The sequence below is a fragment of the Emydura macquarii genome, unplaced genomic scaffold, assembly GCF_026122565.2.
Source record: "Emydura macquarii macquarii isolate MOO-44397 ecotype Brisbane River unplaced genomic scaffold, CSIRO-AGI_Emac_v2 contig_306, whole genome shotgun sequence".
Lineage (NCBI taxonomy): Eukaryota > Metazoa > Chordata > Testudines > Chelidae > Emydura > Emydura macquarii.
Genome location: NW_027130443.1, coordinates 10,405,802 through 10,430,289, shown reverse-complemented (window position 1 = coordinate 10,430,289; position 24,488 = coordinate 10,405,802). Strand labels below are relative to the sequence as shown.

Below are 24,488 nucleotides of genomic sequence, written 5' to 3'. Positions count from 1 at the left end.
ATAGACCTACACTATGTACATGTGCATTGATGCCTAGTTTAACAAAAACCACCACAAAGTCTCTGGATAGTCCCACTGAAGTGATTCACCCTCCCTCCCTCTCTCTGGGCTTCTTTTGAGGGAACGTTGGTTGGAGCACGATGTCCATAGATCCCTGGGCCCCTTGTACGGGGCCTGCTGGGTAGTGGTGGGGGAGCTGCCAGCGCTCCACGCAGGATGATTTCACTTCCTGGTCTATGGGCCGTCCATTCTTCCTCGTGAGAGCTAGCATCCCCCCGTTCGTTCAGTGCAGCGGGCCCAAAGCAGCAGTTTTAAATCCGTCCCGGGACTGGGCGAAGGAAGAGCTCGCCTCCCCTTTATCATTTAAAAAAAATAAAAAGTGAAAAAAACCAACCAACCCCCTTTAGTTTTGCATTTTTTTTTTTCCCCCCGACCGTCAGTCCGGCGGGGCTGCCTGCGGCTCAGGAGACGAGCAGGGGCAAGAAGTGCGTGGAGAGGTGCTGGCGCCGCGTCTTGCCCCCCTGCCGTGGCCTGCCCTTCCCGTTGAGGGCCAGGAACATGGGGCGGCCCTTGTGACGCCAGTGCGCGGCGGCGTAGGTGTTGTAGCCGTTCTCCTCCATGCGCTCTGTGAATTTGCAGTTGGGGTTGTACTCCTTCTGGGGAGACAAACGGGGCTGTGAACGCAGGCGGGTGGGGGGGCTTCCTTTGTTGGGGGTCTGGGGGATGGAGCAAGGAAACTCAGGAGCGGGGTTCTACCCCCAGCCCGTGCAGGGGAATGACGTTCAGCGGTTAGAGCAGGGGACTAGGAGTCGGGGGGTCCCTGCGTTCGAGCGGCAGGAGGGGAGTGGGGTCTAACAGAGCAGGCGGCCAGGACTCAAGACTCTGGAGTCTCTCCAGCACTGTGTGCATCCATTTAGCAATGCCCAGCCGGTGCCACCGGCCCCCCAGCAGCGAGTGCTTCCTGCCAGCAGGGCTGCCTGTCTCTAAGCAGTTTCCAACCCCTGTCTTGGTAGCTTCAGGCACGATCTCCTGAATGCAGGGCTGGGCCCACCAGGGTCCGCTTAGCTCCTCTCCCATGTTCTTCACCCTGGCCAAGCAGGTGCTAGCAAGAAATCACCAGTTGTGCTCTCCCTGGGGCATCTCACGGGGAGGGTGCAGAGGAGGAAACCCGGCTTGTTACCTACCAACCCGTACACTTTCCCCTTCTTGTTCATGGCCAGGTAGAAGCCCGTGTGCACGGATTTGATGGCGACGACGCCCACTCGCACCGACCGGATCTCCACGATGCCTGGGGAATACAGAGAATTCAGGGCACTGAATCGCAGTGTGTTAATGGGAAGGGAGGAGAATGGCTGTGATGCCTAGTGCTGCAAGCTAGCGTGGAAAACAGATGGTCTGCTGGGGCGCAGGGCCCAGGCACCTGTTTTATTTATTTCATGAGACGACAAATCACGGCTGAGACACGTTTTGTACGAGGCAGTGCATGGCCTGCCACTGAAATGCAGCCACTTCTGGGGTGGAGGCTGGCAGCTGTTTAGCAGCTTGCAGCAATGCTACTAAGGTCCTGGAATGAAGAAGCCCTCCATCTAATTTGAACTGTTCATGGGAGGCAGAGCTCAATCAGCTAGGTTAGAATTTGCCAAGGACCCCCCCAGTGTAGCTAGTTCTGGATGGGCCTTTGTCAGGGAGGCTGACTGTAGTAAAACGTCTTTTTACTATTTCACAGCCTGCCTATATGTACAATGCAGGCATTAGCCCAGCTTGCCTGACCTCTGATCTCCCACTAACAGTCCCCAGGAGGTTTGTTAATTGAATGTCTCCCACCCTTAAAGATTCAAACCATCCCCAGCAGGCAGAAGGGCAGGCAGAAAGCTGAAAGACAGACTGCTGCTGTCTCCTGACTAACGAGGCATTGCTTTATGCAGTGGAGCTTGTCTCTCCAACAGAGCTTTGTCCAATAAAAGATATTCCCAAGCCCCCTAGTCTCTCTAAAGGCATTGCTTAGCAGCTGACAGCCTTAATTTATCACTGGAGGGGAGTGAGGCTAGAAAGTGAGCCTGCAAATGACTGAGTTACAAATTGCTCCAGTGAAACCCCCTGCGCTAGGAGAGCTTTCAGGAGGGGTGAACAGAATAACCAGCAGGCATGGAAAGAGGAAGGGACTGGCAGGGTCACAGAGCAATTCAGGAGCAGAGACAAGACTAGAATCCAGCTCTCCTGACCCCCCAGTCCAGTGCACTAGGCACTGGGCAACACTGCTCCCAGCTAGTGTTTGTGTTGTGGTAGCACCAAGAGCCCCCAATCAGAGATCGAGGCTCCTCAGTGCAAGGTGCTGTACGTTCATACGACGACAAAAGCCTGCGTTCCAACAGCTTGCAATTGAAGTGAAGATTTTGGTCATGTAGTGATTTTTGGATGGGAGGTGGATGCACTGGGGACAGACGATACCACTTCACCAAGGACCTTGGGCCAAATGCTGATTTTGGTTCTTCTAGTGAAAATCTGGAGTCACTCCATGGAAATCAAAGGAGTGACTCCAGATTTACAGCAGTGTAATCTGAGAAATGAGTCCACTGAGAAATGAGAAAGTAGGGCCTAGATTGCCTCGGAACTTGACGACAGTGCTCTAGCGACGTGTTTTGTCTTGTGATCGCCCAGGGCCCCGTTGCCCTAGGTGCGGTACAAACACACAACAAAAGGACAGTCCCTGCCCCAGTTGCACAGCAGCTCCAGCTTTCAACTTCCCCAGGCCTGGGGCGGTTTCTCCTTCCTGCTGCAAAAGGAAACACGAAGCCCCTTTGAAGCAGAGCTGGAGTGGAGGGGGCGGCGGCCGGGTTTGCAGAAATGAAATCTAGGAATCTTCATTGTGTGCTGAATTTAGACTTTTCACTCTGGTTTGGCTCAAGAAAGGATCCTCAGCTGGTGGGAATTTTCAGCTGGTGCGAGTCAGCAGCACTCCATTGACCTCAGGAGATCTAGAGCGACTTTATACCAGGATCTGCCCCAAAGCTCCTGTTCTCAGGAGTGCAGACACCACAGTGTGCACTGGCATACACAAGGAGCAGAGCTAACGTCGCTCACCAGACTAATTGGTGTCTCTCCTGACCACGAGCAAGTGTAGGTCTCGATTAGCTCAACAGGCACAAACCTTTGCTTGCCCTTGTCTGGGCTCAGGGGCCAGCTCCACCCATTGTTGACAGCTGGTGCCAGAAGCGGGGCTATTCCTGAAGGCAGCCCACACCCTGAGGGTGACGATGTTTCTCTGATAATACCTAGCAGTTATATAGAGCTTTCCAGTGGTAGATGGCAAAGTGTTTACAGAGGAAGTCAGTATCATTATCCCCCTTGTACAAATGGGGAAACTGAGGTACAGAGCAGTGATGTTTTCTTCCCTCTTCTTTGGCATATGCCATAAGTTGATATCGAGATTGTTCAGCCCTCAGCCAGGGTGCCAAGGTATTGCAGCCCCCCCTCCCATCATCTACTTGTTCACTCTGACACCCATGCGGGACATCTGCATCAGGGCCCCACACTCACCCTGTGACGACTGGGCTAAGCCACGGTTCTGTCTTGGGGCAGCAACCCTGGCCCATCCAGCCAGCAGCCTGTGTCGCCTAGTCCTGGATCTGCAGCCCTGGTGGCAAACAGGTAAATTAGGACTTCTGAAATTCATCAGCATGCCTGGGGGGATGGGAGTCACCCAGAGCCAGGATTAGGCACACAGGTCAGGCGCTCCTGCCTCCCAGTCGCTTGCTCAGACTGCTAGACCACGCTACCACTTCTATTAGCATGCTGCACCCTCGGGAAATCCCGACTCTCCTATTAAACCTGGAGGAAGTGGCACTGAGAAACACCAGGGGGCCTTTTCTGGGATTCCCTTCCAATCCCCTCTCTGCCCCTTCTCCCCACTGACAGCCAGTAGGAAGATACAAGAATCTGGCCTTCTCTGCTCTGATCTGGGTAACAGGTCTCAGCAGAGCAGGCCTGGAAGCTAACGTATCCCCGCTCAAGCCATGCAGTGGGCTCTCTGCTGCAGAGCATGCAAGTGTGGGAGGTCAGGGAGGGATGGCTCACTTCTGGGGGGGAGGGGAAATCTCCATTCTCCAGAACAGAGGTTCCCTGGGAGGGTATCTCCAGTGCTTTTTTGTGCCAGCGCTCGCCAGGACTGAGCCCCGGCACCTCTGGGCTTGGCAGTTCATAGCCCTGGTACCTCAGGGGGTTTTCTGCATCAGTTATGAATGTAAAAAAACTGCTTGCTCCCCAGCACCCCTTTCATTACAAATTAAGCACTGGGTGTCTCCTTCCCCGCATGCCAGCCTGGAGCCCTGCCCGCCTTCGAACCACCACCTCTAACGCGTGAGCTAAAAGAGTAATGCCATGAACTGGCAGGTCTTATACGGATCAGCCACTAGAGGAAGACAAAGGCCCCCCACTCTCCTACTCTGAGCTACAGAAGCATCCCCCTTAGTGTCTGCAACACTGGGAGGAAGGTAAGTGAAATCCACCTGTCGTCAAAGTGACACTGACAAATCTCTTGTCTGTGGGGCAGGAGAGGCAGGGGGTGTTTTCAACACAGCAGTCAGTTTGCATCGTAGTTGTTCTTTATATTACAGCAGCAGCAGCAGCTGCTAGGATCAGGATCAGAGCCCCATTGCTCCAGGCTGGCTTGGGGTATACACCCTCGCTGCTACTGAGAGGGTTCGTGGGACCTTCGGAACTCAATTAGCCTACCCGTGCAATGGTCCCTCAGCAGGGCCACCTGGACAGGAGCCAGGTTAACCTCCGCTGGGGGAGACCCAGCAGAGAAGCTGGAAGTTCCTGCTGTCTGAGAAGGGGGGGTTAGAAGTAAGGAGCGGAGCCGTGGGTCGGGCTGGGAGGGCAGACATGGCATACGATTGTATGTGTGGTTTGGGGATTTGTTGGCAAGCGCTAGGGAAGATTCCTGGGACTCACAGCCCTGAAGGAGGGGTGAGATCTGAGCGGCATACAGCTGCAAAACGGGCCCAGGAAGGGGCTGTGGGAAAGGCCTTCTGCCAGGCCAGGTAGAAAGTAGCAGGGGATGGGGCTGAATAGACAGACCCAGGTTGCTCCCTACAGGCTCCCTGGGCTGGAACCCAGAGGAGAGGAAGGGCCCTGGGTTCTTCTGCCAGCCACCAGGGAAGGCGATGGGGGAAAGGTCCCTGGGGACAAGGGGGGGTTAAGGACCATGGGGCCCAGTGTCAGCGGCTGCAAACCGGCCAGAAGGACGTTGGGCGTTTGCTGGGTTGCACTTTCTGTTGACTCTGGAAGGGGTGGAAACAAAACGCATCCAGGCTGAACGCCAGCCCCCGGCGGAGCTGGTGCAACCCGTGCCAGGAGCATTCGCGCAAAGCCTGCTGCGCTGTGCCCCGCACAGGACCTGCGGTGAGTCCCCCCTTCTGCGTGGGCACTGATAACTCTTCCTACCCCAAGGAGTTTGCAGGCTAAGCGCTGGGGAGGTGCAAGCGGCGGGGGCAGAAGGCTGGGACCCTGCAGGGGGTGCCCCATGATGCCCGGGGACCACAGGGCTAGCTGGGACCTTCCTCCTCCACGCGGGGAGCCGGATACGGGCGAGGAAGCAGCAGCCGGGCAGCACCTCGTTGTGGCTCCCATCAGTTGCGTGGCTGATGGAGGGGAGCGATGCTGCGCTGAGCTGAACGGGTGGTGCCCTGAGACCTGGCGGGGGGGGGGGGAGCAGGAGCTTGTCTCACAGCTTAGAAGACATCACGTGAGCCCGCGGCGGAGTCGGGGAGCCAGGTGGATTTTCCCAGCTGCCGCCTGGCTTGCTGTCATCCCCGGGGCATTCCCAGCCAAATCCCGGCGGGTTCCTCCTCCCAACCCCGAGACTGGCCGGAGCAAGAGGGCGGCCGTGCGTGATCAGAAGGCAGGAAGTCTTTCATTAACGAGGCCAGCGCCGAGGAAAGCTTGGCAGCCTCTGAGAATCAAAGGTCACCTGGCTCTTTGACGTTTCCAATTGTGCTTCGCAGATGGGGGAACCGCGGGGCCGGATTAAAGCGGGGGCGTTAGGGGCTGCAGCCCAGGGCCGCGGGCGAAGGGAGGGCCCGGCAAAAATAGGGGTCAGCGACCTTTCGGACGTGGCGTGCCAAATTTTCTCCCCCCACCCACGTGGCCAGGAGCACCCGGTGCCCGCACGGCGGCCGCTCCCCACTCCCGGCCCCGCCTCTCCCTCCCCCGTCCCTCTCCCACGTGCTGTGGGCCCAGCCTGCGTGGGAGTATCGCCCCAAATCATCTCGCGTGCCAGCCGCGCCGCGCCACGCGTGCCATAGGGGCCGAGCCCTGCTCCACGTGAAACGGAACCGCCCAACGGCTTTAATGTGAATTCCAAGGCCAGTTTGGTGCAGCATGAATAGCCTCGACGCCGGCAGGGTGAGCATTTTGTTTTAAGTTAGGAAGAAGACGTGTATCCAGGGGCCCCACGAAGTCTAATAGCCCCAGGCCCGCAGGAGAGTTAATCCGGCCCTGGGGAACTGGCCGGGAACTGGAAGGCACCTGGCATCCTTCACCCTTGCAGAGGCTGGCAGTGGCGTACCGAGGGTCTCCGGCGACCCTGGAGCCAAGCCTATGTTTGTGCCCCCCCCCCCAGCCTCACACGCCTCCCCCATGCAGAGCAGGAGAGGTCCCAGCACCGCCACCCAGCTGACCCGAGGAAAGGAGGCGTGCGGGGGAGGAGGGGTAGACTGGGGGGCAAATGCAGGCTTGGCTCAACCACACCCTCCCCCCCACACTTACCCGCTGCGCTGTGCCCACTTCTCCCACGCCGCAGCCTGGCGCCGGCTCGGACTGGGGCGGCCCCACCCCCTCGGCCTGTGGGGGGTGGAGTGCCGGGCCGGCCCTTCACAACATGCAGGGGGGGTGCTGAGGGGCACCCCTTAGAGCCTCCTGCATCCCCCACCTCCTGTGCATGGTGACGTAGCTGCAGGCGAAGGGACCTGTTGCCACAAACGGCTGCCCCGGGACTTGCCCCAGCACCTGTGGCAGCCTGTGGCCACGCTCCCACTTGACTACGCGGGGCATTGGATCCTGCCCAGGACCCGCTGAGGAGGCCCGTTCTGTTCTCCATCGCCTCTTGAAGCAGAGAAGAAAACCTCCTGCGGCGCTTTCGTTCCGCACCCATCCACTGGGGCACGTACCCCGAGTTCCCATGGGCGTTAGCAGGACGGACCCCGGCTCCGAGAGGGGCCCACGGCTGAGGGCAGGCTTTGCTGTGGTGGGTAGCCTCCAGGGCGGCGGCAGCACGAATGAAGGTGTCTCTGCACTCCGGCGGTAAGCCAGGGGGATCAGCATCTGAGTCTGGGGGGGAGCGGTCAGGCTACAAAGCCACACACCTCGCTGGTGGGGCGTTCCTTGTGGGTGTTGCTAGGACACCTGGGGCATATCCTTCATCGCTTTGTGCTTCAGTTCACCGAGCTGCTCTGTGGGTTTTCCCCCCATGAAGCGTGGGCGGATTTGTCTATCTGTCTGGGCACCCAGGAGGAATTGTGGGAAGGCCTTGGAGGACAGGCAGCATTCTCACCACAAAGAGGGCGTGTTACCAGCCAGCATGAACCCGGCGTTAGCCTACACCCCAGGCCGGGCCAGGTAGCCCAGGTTTAAAGCACCGCCACGCCTGGGCCAGAGAGTTTTGTGTGTGGATGGGAGCCAGGTTGGGGCAGTAAGACTCCAAACTGTCTCTTTTGTAAAGACGTCCCCCTTAGATTTTCACGCCGCTTACCCTCTCAGCAGGAGCAGAACCGGTCTCCACTGAGCAACATGTCCTGTCTCTGTTGTGCGTGTAGAGCCGGGTGCCCGGTGCCCGCTCTCTAATTCTGGCCCATTAAGCAGCCATCGCTGCCGTTCCAGGGCCGCAGTCAGGATGAAAACGAGGTTTTACAAAGGCCAGAGTCTGCGAACCCGGGGAGAACCGAAACAGCCAGTCCAGCCCCACACCTTGTCGCCAACGGTTCCCGGCACCGGCTACTGCAGAGGAAGGTGCGTGAAACCTCACGGCAGGCACTTTCGGGAAAACTTCTCCGACCGCAGTTACTGGTTGGCTTCAGCCTAAAATGGGAGGGTTCGGAGCCTTTCCAATGGGGGAGGAGACGTTACCCCCTCCTCTGTGGCATTTGCCACCCGCCCATCGCAGCAATGCCCGGGAGCCAGGACTCGGCACAGGCTAGAAACAAAAGTGAAACCGACCAGTCGTCTTTTGCACTGTCTGAGCAAACAGCCTGGCTGGTGATTTAAGGTTTAAGGATTCTCTGCAGTCCTTGCTAGTAATAACAAAGAGCACGTGCTTCTCCAAAAATCACACAAGCTGGTCTGCTCTCAGTCCCAGCTGGATCTGCTCGGGGAGTTTGACGGTCTCTGTTTCCTAGCCCAATAAAATCGCCACCCCGGTTAAAGAGCAGCCTCAGGTTGCACGGCCGTTTCCAGGACGAACTGATCTTGCTCTGTTTCCTTCTGGAGGCTCCAGGACAGCACATGCTGCTCCAGCATCCACACGAAGTCCTTACACGCCCCCCGGTCACGCCCAGGCCATGCGGCTAGCCAGGACAGAGGGGAGTCATTGCTCTGTCCTCACTGCTCCTTGTCAAGCCCTCGGTGCCTGCTAGGGGAGCGTGGCAGGAGTGAAGGGTGCCACTCCCCATCAGAATTCTGACCAGGCCATGGGCGTGGATGCAAGGGGAGGATGCTCCCGGCTCCATTCCTGCGACTGCTCTGTGCACCGGTGCAGAGGCTAGCTGGAATCTGGCCCTTAAAGAGCAAGGTGCCCAGATAAAGCACAGCCCAGACACCCTCAATAGCAGAGCCCAGGGGCAGGGTCCAGAACGGGTCCAGGCCTCACTCGGTGGGGCCAGTGGAAGTGCCTGGGTGCAAAGGAGGGTGGATCCAGCTCCCGCAGGAGCCGCCCCTCCGATCCCGCAAGTGAGCGTGCAGATCTTGGGTGGCTTTCCCGACTCGAGGGCTCTTATCTTTGAGATACCGTCAGCCTCCCGGCCTCGGCTCGGTGGCCGCACTCGGATGCCAAGTCCCGCCTGGAGCTGCAGGGCTGTTATCAAGGACATGGGAGACGGGCGGGGACCAGCATCAGGACTTTGCTTCCATAGTGAAAATATTTATGGCCGAACTCTGATAAACCAAGACTCCCCTGGGTGCGGGCGCCACCGGCTGCTGCTTTCCACGTCCTGGCAGGTGGAGGAGGCAAAGCGACAGCTTCATGCCCAAGGGAAAGGCCTAATCCTGTGTTGTTGTTACCATATCCTAGCAGTGCCATGCGGGGGCTGAGATCACGTCAGCAGGCAGGGCAAGGCTGGGATCCCACCGCACCCGCCTTTCTCTCTCTCCTCTAGGACTTGCTAGAGATAGACCCACAAAGCAGACGAGGTTTGACATACCTACTCCGTGGTGTACTGAGGACCGTGTTCGAATTCCAAGCTATCCCTTTAAGAGATGGGGGGTGGGACGACAGGCTTCCTGCTCTTGCTTGCAGGCTAAGTGGCTCTGTGAGGAAGCATGCCATCTGGGAGCTGCAATGCATCTGGAAAGAGCCAGCCTAGAACAAGGTGGGGGAGGGGTTGTACCCCTCTGCTTAGGGAGCAGCCTGCTTTCTCTCTCCCTGCTTTTGGTTTCTTAGAATCATAGAAGATGAGGGTTGGAAGGTACCTTGGGAGGTCATCTAGTCAAGCGCCCTGCTCAAAGCAGGACCAACCCCCACTAAATCATCCCAGTCAGGGCTTTGTCAAGGCCTGGCTTGACAATCTCTAAAGATGGAGATTCCACCACGTCCTTAGGTAACCCATTCCAATGCTTCACCACCCTCCTCGTGAAAATGTTTTTCCTAATGTCCAACCTAGACCTCCCCCACTGCAACTTGAGACCATTGCTCCTTGTTCTGTCATCTGCCACCACCGAGAACAGCCTAGCTCCATCCTCCCTGGAACCCCCCTTCAGGTAGTTAAAGGCTGCTATCGAATCCCGCCTCATTCTTCTCTTCTGCAGACTAAATAAGTCCAGTTCCCTCAGCCTCTCCTCATAAGTCATGTGCTGCAGCCCCCTAATCATTTTCGTTGTCCTCCGCTGGACTTTCTCCAATTTGTCCACATCCTTTTTGTAGTGGGGGGCCCAAAACTGGACACAATACTCCAGAAGTGGTCTCACCAGTGCCAAATAGAGGGGAATAATCACTTCCCTTGATTTGCTGGCAATGCTCCTACTAATGCAGCCCAATATGCTATTAGCCTTCTTGGCAACCAGGGCACACTGCTGACTCATATCCAGCTTCTTTCCACTGTAACCCGCTGGTGCTTTTCTGCAGAACTGCTGCCTAGCCCGTCGGTCCCCAGTCTGGAGCTGTGCATGGGATTCTTCCGTCCCAAGTGCAGGACTCTACACTTGTCCTTGTTGAACCTCATCAGATTTCTTTTGGCCCAATCCTCCAAATTGTCTGGGTCACTCTGAATCCTATCCCTACCTTCTAGTGTATCTACCACTTCCCACAGCTTGGTATCATCCGCGAACTTGCTGAGGGTGCAATCCACCCCATCCTCCAGATCTTAATGATGTTCAACAAAACTGGCCCCTTGTGTGTTGCTGCCCTGGATTTGAAGAAATAAAGATGAATTATGTTGAAACCTTCTAGAAAGAGTATTGTATCTTTTTATCGAACGTCTCTGTCTGTAGGCCGTGAACATAACATACCCCAGGCTGCTGGCCCTGAGAGCAGCTGTAGCAGATGCTCTGGATGAAAATGTGTGTGCCATAGGGTTTTGCGTTACACAGGTTATGTATCTGTTGTGCCCTGGAACCCTAAACTCTTTGAGGCAGGGAGCTGCGCCTTGCATAACACAGTTCATGTCATGGCCCTGTACAAGTAAATAATAATCTCTCCAAATGGTGCACTTGGAAAATACTCTGTGTGTGTGGGCACGTGCATATGTGGGCGTGCATACATGTGCGTGTGCACACAAGGTGATTCCTTCCTGACCCCAGCTGGTACCAGCTAGTGCCCTGAAGCATGAGGATCAATAGCCCCTAAAAACCTGAATTCCTCCCTGCCCACTGGAGTGGAGTTCCTTTTAAGGCAGCAACTACACACGTCAGCCGAAGCTATGGGGCCAGATGTGGGCTGGTTTCTGTGGCTCAGCACAGCTGGGTTTGGGTTCTTACCCAGCACTGCACACCTCCAGCCCTGCAGCGTACAAGCAGTGCAACCCTGCACTGCTCAGACATCTCAGGACATTTTGGGTGCACCTCCCCCACTCCCTCCTCTCTGTTTGACACAGGTTACCCTGCTGTTACACTCCTGACCCCCTTGCTGTGACCTTCCCTGACCTTTCCTTAATGCATTTGAGACGTACTATCTTCGCTGTTCAGGCTGCATGCTATTTGGGGCAGTAGCCTCACCCTCATATTTGACTGTGAAATACCTAGGGCCCGATGCAAAGGTATCATAGCAACATTATCTGGGACAGGTTCTGTAATAAACACAGGCTTGCATATGTCTTCCCAGGCCTCCTGTCATTAAAAGGCTGAAATTCCGGGCACTGCTTGATGCAAAGGTAGAGGCATGAAGTACCTGGCTGCATTTCAGTGCCGGTCTGTTGCACAGAGAGAGCTGGGGCAAATTCCAGGCATTTGGGAAGCGGGCTTGGAACAGGCTAGGATTAATGTAGTTGAGGGGGTGGGGTGTTAAAACTAGAGGCTGCCTCAATCTGCAGAATTTAGGCCTGGATTCGGAGCTTCACCCTCCAGTGGAAATCTGGTTCAAGCCTCATTCATTTTAAGAGCGATTCTCTGAAGGGTTAGTAGTGCAAGTGTCAAGTCGAAACTCAGGGCCCCATTGTGCTAGCTATGATAGTGTACAGAGACCCCAAGAATTTACAATCCAAGTAGCCAAAGGGCAGGGGAAAAGCAGGATTATTATCCCCATTTTACAGATGGGGATTCAAACCAATGGGAGTTAGGTGCCTAAAAGTCATTGAGGATCTGATCTTTAAAGTGCCTCACCCAAGGCTACACAAGGCGTCAGTGTCGGCAACTGAACCCAGTTCTCCTAAGTGCCAGGTCAGTGTCTTGCCACAAGCCCATCCTTTGAAAGGCCAGTGACGCTGTGAGGTAATGAAATACTCTCTCGCCCTCCACGGAGCTGGAAAGGTGACTCAGTCCCGAGGCAAAGAATGGCTGAAGGTGTCAAGTGCAATGAGAGAGAATTATTAGCGGTCAGACAAGAAGCTTTCAAAAGCGACTAAGTGATCTTTGGGGACCCAACCTGAGGCCCCTTTAAAACCTTGATTTGTTCGAGAGCAGGGGCACTGAAAAATTTTGAACATCAGGCTTCTTTGAAGCCGCTCAAACTGTAAAATCTGGGTCTTCATTGAGTTTCTATTAGAGACGGGCCTGAATCCGAACCAGAATATAAACCCGGAGCCGGTCCCACATTTCATGGCTGCAGCTAGGGCCCAACGCTGTACTTTGGGCCCCCGGCTCTGTTTTAAACGGAGTTTCCCGTCTTTGAAAACCCCTGCTCGTCTCTCCTTTGTGCCAAGTGCACGGCCCGGTCCCCGGCCTTCAGGCTGCTTCGGAAACCCTTCATGCGCATGACGTTGCCAATGTCAAGTGCTATGTATCGGCCTTGCTCCCATCGCCTGCCAGCGGCAGGCGTGGTCTGATGAAGGACCGGGAAGAGGACAGCTCCCACCGAAAGAGTCCTCAGCACCAGTCGCAGTTCTGGGGAGCCGGAGAGGTATTATTCTGAACCAGCGCCAAGAAAATTCATGCTATAATAATAGATATTTACTGCAGATTTCATCTCCCTCTGGAAACGGCCCAGGACTTGGAGTCAGGAGTTCTACTGCTACCGATATCACTGACTTACTCTGTGACCTCTCTATCCATCTCTCTAGGGACTTATCTGGCCCCCACGACCATAGTATCTGAGCACCTCACAATCTTAATGTGTTTATTGTCACAGCACCCCTGGGAGACAGGGCAGTGCTATGACCCTCATTTTACAAACAGGGGAAACTGAGGCACAGCAAGGCTGAGTGTCTGGTCCAAGGTCACACCAGCAGGCTGTGGCAGAGCAGGGACCTGAAACCAGGTCTTCGGCTAGTGCCCTAACCACTGCTCCATCCTTCCTGTCCTTGGATAAGCCACTTCCCCGCTCTGTGCCTCAGTTTCTCCATCTGTACAATGGGGATAATAGTGCCTACCCACCTTTCTGAAGCACTTTGAGATCTAGTTACAGTAAGTTCTAAGTGTCTTATAGTTACGTCCATGCCAGGACATGTGGTTCCAATGCAATGAAAAACTCCGTTGTCTTCAGTGGCATTTTTTTTCCTGCAGGTGCTGGCCAAACGGCACTAGGTAATCCCCTCCCTCGGCGTATTCAACACTCCCCACCCTGATGCCAGTATACACAGATGCACCCCAGGGTTACGTACGCCTCTGAGCGTCAACATGGTTGTAACGACCCAACTGGGCAAGTGTCTCTCCCCATGGTGACTCTCTTACTATTATTTTCCTTTGAGAAAAAACTGAGATGAAAGCAGGAACCTGGGGGAGCCTGGGGGAACCCAGGGTCCAAACAGCCAGACAAAAAGACCAGGTCCACCAGCAGGGCAGGAAGAATAAGGCCCAGGCGGGGATGTGCAGAAAAGGACCATGAATACAGTAATAGAGCTTTCCCCCCTTCAAAGCCCTTTACAATCATTAACCAAGCCCCCCTAGTCTTATCTATCTCCCATGTCACAGACAGGGAAACTGAGGCACAAAGAGGCAAAGTGATTCACCCAGGGTGGCAGCCAGCAGCAGAGCAAGGGTTAGAGAGGAGCCGTTCCCGGCTCCCAGCCCCGTGTTCCAACCACTAGCCCCGCTGTCTGGCACACAGGCCTGTGGCGTCCCCTGGGGAAGCCCCTCCCCGACCCCTTTCGTACTCACTGTTAGGACAATCCTTGCACCGCGTGCCCTCCACCTTGCCATTGCTGTCGATGTGCAGGAAGAAGTGAGTGGAGGAGTACAGCCTCCTATAGCGCACGTCGCCCTCCAGATGGCCATAGATCTGGGGACGCCGGCTGGTGACCCACGAGTGGTTGCTCCCCGGCGGGGCAGCTGGGGCCCCGTGGCCCTGGGCCCATCCGGCGAGCAGCAAGAGGGCCAGCCGGAGCCAGGGAGAGCAGGAGGCGGCCGCCCCCCACCGTCCCATGGCCACCCAGGTTCCTGGGGCAGGAGGTCAAGGCGGCAGGCTGAGACGGGGGAGACCATGTGCTACGCGTGGCTCCGGCACGTGCCACGGGCGAAGGCTGGCGGGAGGCGGGTGGCTCTATCCATACAGCCCGGCCAAGAGCTCCCAGGCTGCGTCCCCTGAGCCCTGGGCCAGCTTCCCCGCAGAGCTCCTGGCGCAGGGGGTAGGGGGGCCAGGCCAGTGCTGCCACCCCCTTAGGAAGGGGTCAGCTGGCAGCAGCCCTTGGGAGAGCCCAGCCAGAGCCCGCAGCCGCTGTGCAGAGCCGGGGACTTGGCAGGAGCTGGCTGGCTGCGGGCCCCAGCCCTGGCTCCCTGCCCGGCCGGTCCCTGGAGGTCAGGGTCAGAGCAGGTTGCAGCGGCTGGAGGGCGAAGGGCGGCGGGCGGGCGGCGGGCGATCAGCGGCACGCGGGGCTGGCGGCGGACCTGGGGACTCCTGCCATTGACAGGCGAAGCCGCGGCTTTTCCCGGGGGGGGGGGGGGCGCCTGCCCGGCGGGGCCCCAGCCAATGGCAGCGGGCAGAGGGCGGGGCAAACCGCCTCATTCATAAATCTGCGCGGCTCCACGGTCTTTAAAGTTGTGGGTGCGGGTGAGCGAGCAAGTGTGTGTGTGTGTACATATGTTTGTGTGTGCACGCGTGTTTGTGCGTGGGCGTGTGTGCATGTTTGTGTGTGTGCATATTTGTGTGTTTATGCGTGTGCGCTGTTGTGTGCGCATGGGTGTGTGCGCATGTACGTGTGTGTGCCTGTGGAGGTGTGTGCGCACAGGTGTGTTTGGGCGTGGGCGTGTGTGTGTGCCTATGCACATGTTTGCATGTGTGCACGTGTTTGCGCATACGTGTGTGTGTGTCTATGTGCGTGTTTGTGTGCGTGTGTGTACCTATGTGCCTTCGTGCGCGTGTACGTGTTTGTGTGCGCGTGTGTTTGGGAGCATGTGGGCACGTGTGTGTGTGTGTGTGTCTGTTGCCTTGTACTTGGCGCAGTCACTCGCACGCTTCCTAGCTGGTGTCGGCCCAGCTCATTGCGTGCACCCCCGGCTCCTTTCATCCTCTGTTGCACCCCACACGCTCCCTGTGTGCCCTCCTCCCGTCCTCTTCGATTTCAGGGACTCCCCCGCAATCCCCGCCCTGTCACTTTATAGCCACTTGGCGCTAGTGTAATAGGCTGTGGAAGGGGCAGTGGTGTGATGACTCACGCGTACGTGTGTGTCTGTGAGACAGAGAGACGGGTGTGTGCTGCAACCGCCTCAGTTCTAACCTTAGCTCAGCCACTGACCCTGAACAAGTCTTGTCACCATGCCTCAGTTTCCCTCTCTGAATCCTCGCCTCCCTCAGCCCAGGGATAGACGTGTGCATGTGGGTGTGTAGCTCTGTTCTGAGCTGACATCGGGTGTGTTCTGTTTATTGCTGACCAACACCTGAGCTTTCTGCCGTTTTCACACCAACCGCAGCTCTTTGGCTCGCCGTGCCCATAAAGAAATGTTGAAGTGTAGATTTGTCTGCGTCTCCGGCCGGCAGTGTGAAAATCTGCACGTATGTTTACACGTGTGAGAGCGACACAGGGACCGGGGGGGGGGGGTGTGCCTGAGAAGAGAACATGCAGCTTCGAGCGCAGAAACAAGCCACATGAAAATGAGGAGTTTTTTCAGAGACAGGCTCTGGGTCGCACTCTCCACGCACAACCCAGCTACACAATTCCAGCTCTGGGTCGCACTCTCCGCGCACAACCCAGCTACACAATTCCTGGTCCCTCCCTCGGGAACCTCACTTGGTGAGGCTGCTGACGGTGCTTAAACTGTGGGTACTGCTGAGTTCTGGAAAATCTGGGCCTGTGCTTTTTCTTTGGACCACCTGGCCTGCACTTTGAAGCATCGCCTTCAATACCTCGCTTGCTTTACTCAGTGTTTGCAGCAACCCCTATGTGTAGAGCAGGCCAAATAAATGCACATCCTCCCTGCCCCTTGCTCCTGTTCTTGCTTTTGGCCACGCCTCTAAAGCAGGAAACTGTTTGCTGGAGAACGTTTCCCTTTCTCCCACTTTCTGACATGAGGTTGCTGAATCTGAAGAGCCATTAACCAGGTTCTTTAGCACGTAGGCAGCTGGAAGCCAGAGCTCCGGCAAAGGTTCCAGAGGCAGGAGTTTCTGGTTTCTAGTGCGCAGATGTTAGCATATCTGCTAAAGAAGGGACGCCGATCCCCATCCCTCCTCGCCCCCAGACTCACTGCTCCCTCCGCCTTCATCGGATCAGGCTGTGAAATGTAAATATGTCACTTAGATACCAGACACAAACATATTCCTTCTAACTAGCGACCTTGACAGTCGGAGGAGGCACTGGAGAGGCAGAGTTGTCCAGTGCTAACCTGGGACTTCGGAGACCCAAGTTCAGTTCTTCACTGTGGGACCTTGGGCAAGTCACTTAGTCCCTCTGTGCCTCAGTTTCCCCATCTTTTCAATGCGGATGATCGCGCTGCCCTACTTCACACGGGTGCCGTGAGGATAAATACATTAGAGACTGTGAGGTGCTCAGATACCCCGGTAGCCGGGGGTCTATAAGTGCCCTCAACAGACAGCACTAGAGCTGGGGAAATTGGAAACGGGTTTGGAGAATCCAGCTCTGCCTCTGCACATTTGCTGCTGACCTTCCGACACACGGGCCCGAGGTCCAAACCCCACAAAGCAGTTTCCAAGGGACGCTCCTTGGCATCATGGTGGCGCGTTCTCGGCTGGGCCCAGGGGTGCTTTGCTAGGCTGGGCTGAGTTGGCCGGTCCCCAGCAGAAGAAGATAAGCTTCCGGGAGGCAGCTCCTGTCCCGAGCTGACAAACATTCTTCTCCCTAATTAGCTGCAGGGAGGGAAACCAGCACAAATATGCCTGGGCTGAACTGACCCGTTTTTTTATAGCCTGATAGCTGCCGGTGAGTCACTGCTTGTCACCGCGGGGCATTTCTGCACCGAGACAGAGCTACAAGGTACTGGAGTGGGTACCTGCACTGCTGGGAGAGCGTAACCTGGCTATCCATGTGCGACTGTCACACCCACAAAGACTGCTGGCCATGCGACTGTGGCAACACAAACACAACTGCTTGTCGTGTGACGTGCAAACATGCATGCGGGAATGCACACATATGCACGATCACACGTGACGGCTGAGCTTGTGCCTCATGCACACAAACGTGTGTACTCGCACACACACACACACGACTGCTGGCCATGTGATTTGTATGCATAAGTTGTGTGTGCACAACTGCTGGTCATGTGACACATGCACACACACACACACACACACACATGCACAAGTACACACAACCATGGCCACCAATTGTGTCACACACACGCTAATTACCATCACCTGCAGCCTCCGTAAAACACCCTCCATCTGAAAGTCAATGTGGCAGATGGTGGAGTTCAAACCCAGGTCTCCTGATGCACCGAATCCAGCCGTGTGTGCTGGGGGATACAGGAACTCCACAGGCTGGTCCCTCCCAGCTGCAGCTGGCTTTAAAGAGGCTTTGTCCATCACCAACCCTGGACTGCAAAATCAGCCCTGACCCTGGCTGTGGCAGTGGAGTCATATGGCTCCATCAGCAGGCTCCAGACCCTTTCTGATTCTGGGCATTATTAAGAGACGTTGACCCGAGCGGTGGAGGCTGGTTTCAGCTTCACCCCGTGCATATTTCAACCCCTTCCACGGATGAGCAGTGACCTTCACCTTGACCTTGACTCAGGCAGAGGTTCCCGGCTGAGTCTGCGCAGTTGGATTGTGGCTTTCGGTGCGTCTGGCTTTGCTTTGCAGACATCAGGCTCGTAGCAGTCACTGGGCGTCTGTTCTCTGGCTTTGGATCCAAGCCCCAGAGCTAGTGACTGGTCCTGATGGCCAGGCCGGCCCCAGGGGACTGCAGGCTTCTGCCCGGCAGCAAGGCAAGCTTTCCCAGTGCTGTCCTCTGTTGATGGGCCTCACCACGACATGCCCGGGAGGGGAAAGAGAGTCTCCACAGCCCATGCGTGTCTTGGTTGCCCAGCTGGGATGCCTGCTCCAACGGCGTTCACTGGGGATCTGGGCAGCTGGTCCCTAGTCTCTGCTAGTGGGATGGGATCAACCTTGGTTGCTACCAACTCGGGCTTTATTGGAAGAGGTGATCCCCCCCCAGCCACCCCCATCATCTTTCCAGCCCTCTAGATGGTCATTTTTCTCTCCCAGTCCCTACACCCACTCCAGTCGCTGTCTTCCTGCCCCTAGAGTCTGACCATGGCTTCTGGAAGAACAGGGCAGGGCAGCGGAAAAGGAAAGCCAGTGACTAGCGCAGCCTGGCAGCAGGAGCCCTCGTGGCGGTGAAATGCCGCCGACGCCGGTGGTGATGCCCCGGGGCGCAGCAGGTGGGTGGAGCAGGGACACCCAGGTGCCACTGGAACGTGAAATAGTGACCTGGCCAGAAACAGACCAAGAACCAACCATGCGGCACGGGGGAATGGATGCATCCCAGGGGCTCCCCCATCACCCCAGTGCCGTGGGGGTCACACTGGGGCTCCCTGCCCTCTTGATTGCTTACAATAAATGTGATTCTCATCCTGTCTCAGCTCACCTCTAAAGCAGCAGCCGGAGGAACACGGACACCCAGAATAAGGCTATGGCAGCAAACCAGAAGGGCCAGGCGAGGTCGGGGGAGTGGGAGCAACCTGTCCATCCAGATTGAGGAACGGGGGCTTCTTGGACCCTGGAGGCAGGAGAGGAGGAGAAGAAAGATCTACAGATGGGACTAAACTAAGACCCTCCCCCCAGATCAAGACACCCAGATCTTTGGGGCTCAGTTCCTAAGGTGAGTGGGGATGGATAGAAAGTTAGAATCAGGAGCCAACCTTCGCAGCCCAAATTCATCGCTGAGCCAGGCAGACCAACCGATCTCTTTGCGTCTTTTATGTTATCGCTGGAGATTAAAGGGTCCAAGGTTTGGTTTCTCGTTGGGGCAATAACTCTCCTGCCCCACTCCCTGCAGGGGCGTGTTCATCTGCCTCCATCCCAAGCAGGGTGACCAGAGAGCAAGTGTGAAAAATCGGGACACTTTTATTTTATTGCCTATATAAGTTAAAGCCCCTAAAATCAGGATTTCTGGTCACCCTGCTCCCGAGGGACCCAGACTGGCTTTTAGAAATGCAGACAGGTGCCAGGCTGGGTGGGAGACGGCAGGGGCTGGGTGAGTTAGGGGTCTGGATCCTGAAGTTGCAGAAGGTGCTGGGACCTGACGTCACTGGTGATTCCCCCCACCTCCGGGCTGGGGTTTGATGAATTGGTTTCCCTGGCTTGTCTCCCAGCTGCATTTCCAGGGTGAGGGGAGGCTCTGGGTCACCAGATGAGAGCGTCTCACCCATCGCCCGCTGGGCACCAGCTTCAGGAGTGCCGTCTGGTGCCGGCCCAGATGAAGGCGCTGAACCGGGCTGGGTTGCTCAGCGCTCTCCTCCTGACAATTTTGGAAATGAAGATTAATTTCCCCACCCCCCAATTATTTTTGTGCCAAGGATTCCTGGCAGCTCGGCTCACCTACCTGCAATCAGCGTCATCTGCCCGTGTCCAGTCAGCCTTCTGACGGCGCCACCCACCTGTCCCTAGCCTCCCCTGCCCACATGAGCAGCCTGTGGTCAGTGTTCCCCACGTAGCCTCACAGCCCCACCCCCTGCCGTGCCACCCAGCACTTGCGTCAGCCATCTGCAGTCTGCATTGCCTGGCTGCAACTGGTGATGCTCATAATCCTCACTGCACCTGCCTGCTATTGCACTCCCCCCGCCCCCTGCAGTCCCCGTCAGCCCCACAACCAGCGTCACCCCACTGCAATCATCGTCACCCCACTGCAATCTGTGTCAGCCCCACAATCAGCATCCCCCCACTGCAATCTGCCTTTCCCCTCCTCATAATCAACATCCACAGTGTCACCAGGACTGGCTGCTCAGGGAAACTGAGGTGTCAGTACCCCCCCTTGCTATGAGCCAGTGCAGCGCTCGCTGCCACCAACGGGACCTGCAGTTGCTTCCTCCAGGAATGAATGGAACCCGGAGCTCCCTAGCGCTACCCCATCACTGGCTGCTGCTCTGGGGAGGTCCCCCCAAACTAGAAGCTCCGTGGGGTTAGTTTCCAGACCCTGCGGTTTAACAAGAATTCGTGACCCATAAATATCTCTGCCGCTGTGTCCCTCCCGCCCCCTGCCGCCACAGGGTGATGTAATGGTTATAAAGGTGATGCCCATTCTGGTTCTGCCAAGAGCTGCCTGCTAGAAAGTGGCCCTGGTAGATTAAAGAGTCACAGGTGATTTTGCAAAAATGCTGCCCTCTGCTGGCGACTGTTCGGGCGGTGGGGAGACAGCGGTGTGTGAGAAATGAGGGGTGCAAAATTCGGGGGTGGTCTTGTGGTCAGAGCAGCGGGCTGGGAAGCAGGACTCCTGGGTTCTGCTCTCAGCTGCAGAAGGGGAGAGTGGTCTAGTGGTTAGAGCAAGGGGGAGGCTGGAGGTTGGGATCCCTGCATTTTGGGCACCTTCCTCGGCCGCATCTGGGACAGGCAGGATGGTGGCCTAGAAGGACCTAGGCTCTGATCCAGTCTGGCAATGCCGATGGTAGGCTGGCAGGGCTGTGTGTAACCACTAGTCCTTCCCACCCTCCTGCAAGGTATATGCCTGCAGGCCCCTTTCTGAATACCCCAGCACAGTAACTAGAGCAGACAGCAGCTCTTGTGTCACCGGCTGTTAAGGCCTCAGCTGCAGAGTCATTCTAATGAGTGAGAGTCTTTGCCCCTGAACAGCTGTTGCAGCGTTCCTGTCCCTCTGTCTGTGCCGGGCCGGCATTGTCTAGGGTTGGCAGGAGTTTCTTTGGAGGGAGGATCCTGGCTGTGACTGTTGTCACACAGTGGTTGGCTCAGCGGAGATGTTTTGGAGTGTGGGGGACTAGTTAGAACAGGGGAACTGGATAACAGGTCTCCTTCTGGGGCCTGTTATTGGCTTCAGGAGAAGAGTGTGGTCTAATGGTTAGAGCGATGAGGCTGAGACTCCAGGTGCATGGGCTCTATTACTGGATCGGGGAGGGGAGCATGGTCTAATGGGTAGAACAGTGATTCTTGTTCCAGGATTCCTGGAATCTATTCCCAGCTCTGCCACTGACTCATGAAGTGAGATTGGGCAGGGCAGTTCCCCTGTGCCTCAGTTTCCCCACCTGTAAAATGTGGGTGATAACCCCTACCTCTGTCAGGGGGAGTTACAATATTGTCATATTTGGCTCTCATAGCTGAGTCTGCTTCATCGTCCCTCATCTTTCAGACAAGGAAACTGAGGCCCAGAGAAAGGCAGCAGCTTGCTCAGGGACAGGCAGCAAGTTAGCAGCAGAACCCGAAAACAGACCTGCCAAGCACTTGATTTTTCAGCCCGGTGCCCTATGATCCTGACTGCCTCCTTTAGGGGTTGCAAAGGGCTTTGAGATTCTCAGGCCAAAGCCCTTTACATCCAGGAGAGTCTGCAGCCCTGGGCAGAAGGTGGGGGGCGCCCCCGGCTGGAACAGGTGCAAACTTCCACCTCCAGATTTAAAGATCCGCTTGCCATGAGGCACAGGCCAGGCAGAGCGGATGGGAGAGCAGGCGGGTGACGGACCAGGCTCTTGCACCAACAGTACGGGGGAGGTCGGGTGCTGCAAGAGCCGAGGGCTGGAGCCGAGCTCCGGGAAGTGGAGGATTGTAAAAGCAAAGGGCCCAGGCCTGGCCCCTTCCCTTGCCGCTGACGGGAAATACGCCCCACTGACTTCGGCTTCGCCTAATCTAGGCGCCTAGGACGCCCGTCGCTGCCCTGGGCCGGCAAGGGAGGGGGAGAGCGAAATGAACCAAAGCAGGAAGGAGCCAGGCCCCAGGAGGAGGGCGGTGGAGGGGGAGAGGCCAGGGCAGCGAGAGGAGCCATAACTGCCCGGCACCGCAGCACCAGCCAGGCCAGGATCTCAAAGCACCGTGCGGGGGGGGGGGTGACTGAGACCTCGCCCCGCCTGGTGGGGTAGCGGGAGAAGGGGGGACGCCTGCGCTCTCCAGATCAGCCCAGCAGAGGGAGCCAAAGGGCACCTCCCACCCCCGCACTGCCTCCTGGGAGTTGTAGTCTCCAGGGCGGCGGCGACGACCGCTCCCCGCGAGTCGGGCGGGGAGGGGGGACGGCTTCCCGCGGCGCGGTGCACGCCGGGAGATGCAGTTCCTCGCTGCCCGGCCGGGCCGGCGGGAACTACAGCTCCCGTCAGGCGGCGCGGCGGACATGGCGGCCTAGCGTGGCCCGCGGGGATGTGGGTGCTGCTGCGGCTGCGGGCGGCCGGCGGACGGGCCTGGCTGCGGTGCCCAGGTAACGGCAGGTCCCGCCCCGCCCCGCCCCTCCCCTCCTCCACAGGGGGCACGGAACCGGGGGGGGGGGTTGAACTTCTGCGCCCCCCCCCCCCCCCGGGCACGGAGGGGGGTCCCCCCCACAGGGGCACGGAACAGGGGGGGGGGGCACAACTCCTATGCGCCCCTCCCCCCCCCGCCAGGCGCGGACCCGAGGGGGGGCTGAACTTCTGTGCCCCCCCCCGCCGTGCCCTGTAGCCCTGGTTCCCACGCCCCAGGCACAGAAGACAGTGGGGGAGGGGGGTCCCTGGCCCCTTCCCCGCCCCCCATGCACAAGGCCGGGGGCGGTCCCTGCGCTCTCCCCCCCCGGGGGGCTCGGCCGGTTCTCAGTCCCCTGGGCGCAGTGCCCAGCCTGGGGCGGGGGCTCCCCTTCCCCTGCAGCAGCCGGGTCCTCTGGGGGGCGGCCCGGGAGGGCTCCGCGCTGGCCCCAGTGCTCTGGCTCGCTCCCTGCAGCCCTTGCCCCGTCCGGGCGCTGCCTGTGCCCTGCGCCTCGATGGCCGGTGGGGCAGGTGCACGGGCCAGCGGGGAAACCCCCCTCCTCCCTCCGTGCGTGTCTGAGCTGGGGGGCTGTGCCACGAACCGCGTCCATCGCCCCCCTGTGCTGAGCATCCATCCGTCTCGCCCAGCCTGCGGTCAGGGCCTCCCGCTCCTTGTCCCTTTTCATCGCAGGAGGCCTATGGACCAGGATGAGAAGTTACTCCTCCGCCAACGTGAAGGAGGAAGCCGGGAGAAGAGGCGCCTATGGGAGGGCTGAGCTGCTGGAGGGTGAGTTGGAAATGCCCGGGAGGACCAACGGGCATCTGTTCCCATCAGAGCCCCTTTCCCCCTGCAGTGGTCTGGGTTTGCTGGTCGGTGAGGCTTATGCACAGATCCTTAGCTTGGGGGGAAACGCTTCTGGGCAACAGGAAGGGTCCTAGCCCTGCACGGCAGGGTGAATGCAAGGTGGGGTTGTTCTTCCAACCCCCTGGGCCGCTGTGCTGGGCCAGGAATGTGTGTTTGCCTAAGTTAGGGCCCAGTCATCGGTTAATCTGGCCCTGGACATGGCAACCTTCCCATGACCCACTGGTAGGGCAGGACCCACTGTTGAGAAACACCGCTCTAGTGGGTCAAGGAGATCAGCCTTTGCCAGAATGGGGGACCTTGTCCAAGCTTTTGGTGGGAACTGGGGATCACGCTTGCCTCATCAAGATTGGGGAGGGATAGTGTCAAAGAAGAGTGTCAAGGCCATGTAGAAATGCGGAGTATTTAAAGGCCACTGTTTCTCAGCAGGAAAGAGCCCTCCACAAGCAAATGCCCTGTGCCATGCGCTAAAGCATCCTCTGGCCTTAGGTTTAACCAAGTCCCATGTGTGTCTTAGCTGGGGTGTGTGGGGAGTGAGGAGACATTTGGTCCATGGGGGGGACATGGGTGGCAGATTGTCTGCAGTGACCACACGTCACTTTAATTCCCCCTTCTCTCTCTGCTGTGTTTTCCCTGGCAGTGCTGGAGGCTCGTGTCAAGCAGCTCCAGGCCGATAACGTCTCGGAGATGGTGATTGACAGAGTGGACATTGCCCCAGCAGGGAAGAACAGCTCCCAGTGCCCTGCACAAACGACGACCGTGCCGCTCCCAGCAGGGAAGGAGCTGGCTCCGAAAGTCCGGGAGGGGGACGTCTCCTCTTCCGGGGCCCCGTCCCTGCCCAGCCGCTGGGTTGAAAAGCTGAAAAAGGATAAATGGATCAAGCACAAGAGACAGTCGAGGCTGGAGCAGAAATTCTTCGTGGCTTCCTCACCCCCTGGTGCAGAACGAACTAGAGAGCCAGTCTTGGAACCAGGCAAGGCCAAGGCAGGGCCAAAGCCATTCCTCCAAAGGCAGG

General features: G+C 57.5%; 2 protein-coding genes across 2 annotated transcripts in view; one reads left to right on the top strand and one right to left on the bottom strand.

Moving 5' to 3' along the window:
• Positions 1–461: 461 nt before the first annotated feature.
• On the bottom strand, positions 462–14,221 carry FGF22 (fibroblast growth factor 22). Its single transcript, XM_067562248.1, has 3 exons — positions 13,957–14,221; positions 1,185–1,288; positions 462–656 (listed from the first exon to the last, which is right to left on the bottom strand). Exons 1-3 carry the CDS (start codon positions 14,219–14,221, stop codon positions 462–464), a joined length of 564 nt encoding a protein of 187 aa, XP_067418349.1.
• An 8,291-nt stretch (positions 14,222–22,512) lies between these two features.
• POLRMT (RNA polymerase mitochondrial) overlaps positions 22,513–24,488 on the top strand; it is a 32,842-nt gene continuing 30,866 nt past the window's right edge. The window contains exons 1-3 of the mRNA XM_067558874.1: positions 22,513–22,595; positions 23,303–23,398; positions 24,114–24,446. Coding sequence (XP_067414975.1) covers positions 22,538–22,595; positions 23,303–23,398; positions 24,114–24,446 — 487 coding nt within the window. The 5' untranslated portion in view covers positions 22,513–22,537. The remainder of the gene's footprint in view (positions 22,596–23,302; positions 23,399–24,113; positions 24,447–24,488) is intronic.

Excerpts from the sequence above, each read along its gene's own strand:
- FGF22 (XM_067562248.1), bottom strand. The coding sequence starts at position 14,221 with ATGGGACGGTGGGGGGCGGCCGCCTCCTGCTCTCCCTGGCTCCGGCTG. Across the intron at positions 1,289-13,956 it reads GTGCAAGGATTGTCCTAACA|GCATCGTGGAGATCCGGTCG; the intron begins GTGAGTACGAAA and ends TGTATTCCCCAG. Across the intron at positions 657-1,184 it reads AGGGGAAAGTGTACGGGTTG|AAGGAGTACAACCCCAACTG; the intron begins GTAGGTAACAAG and ends TTGTCTCCCCAG.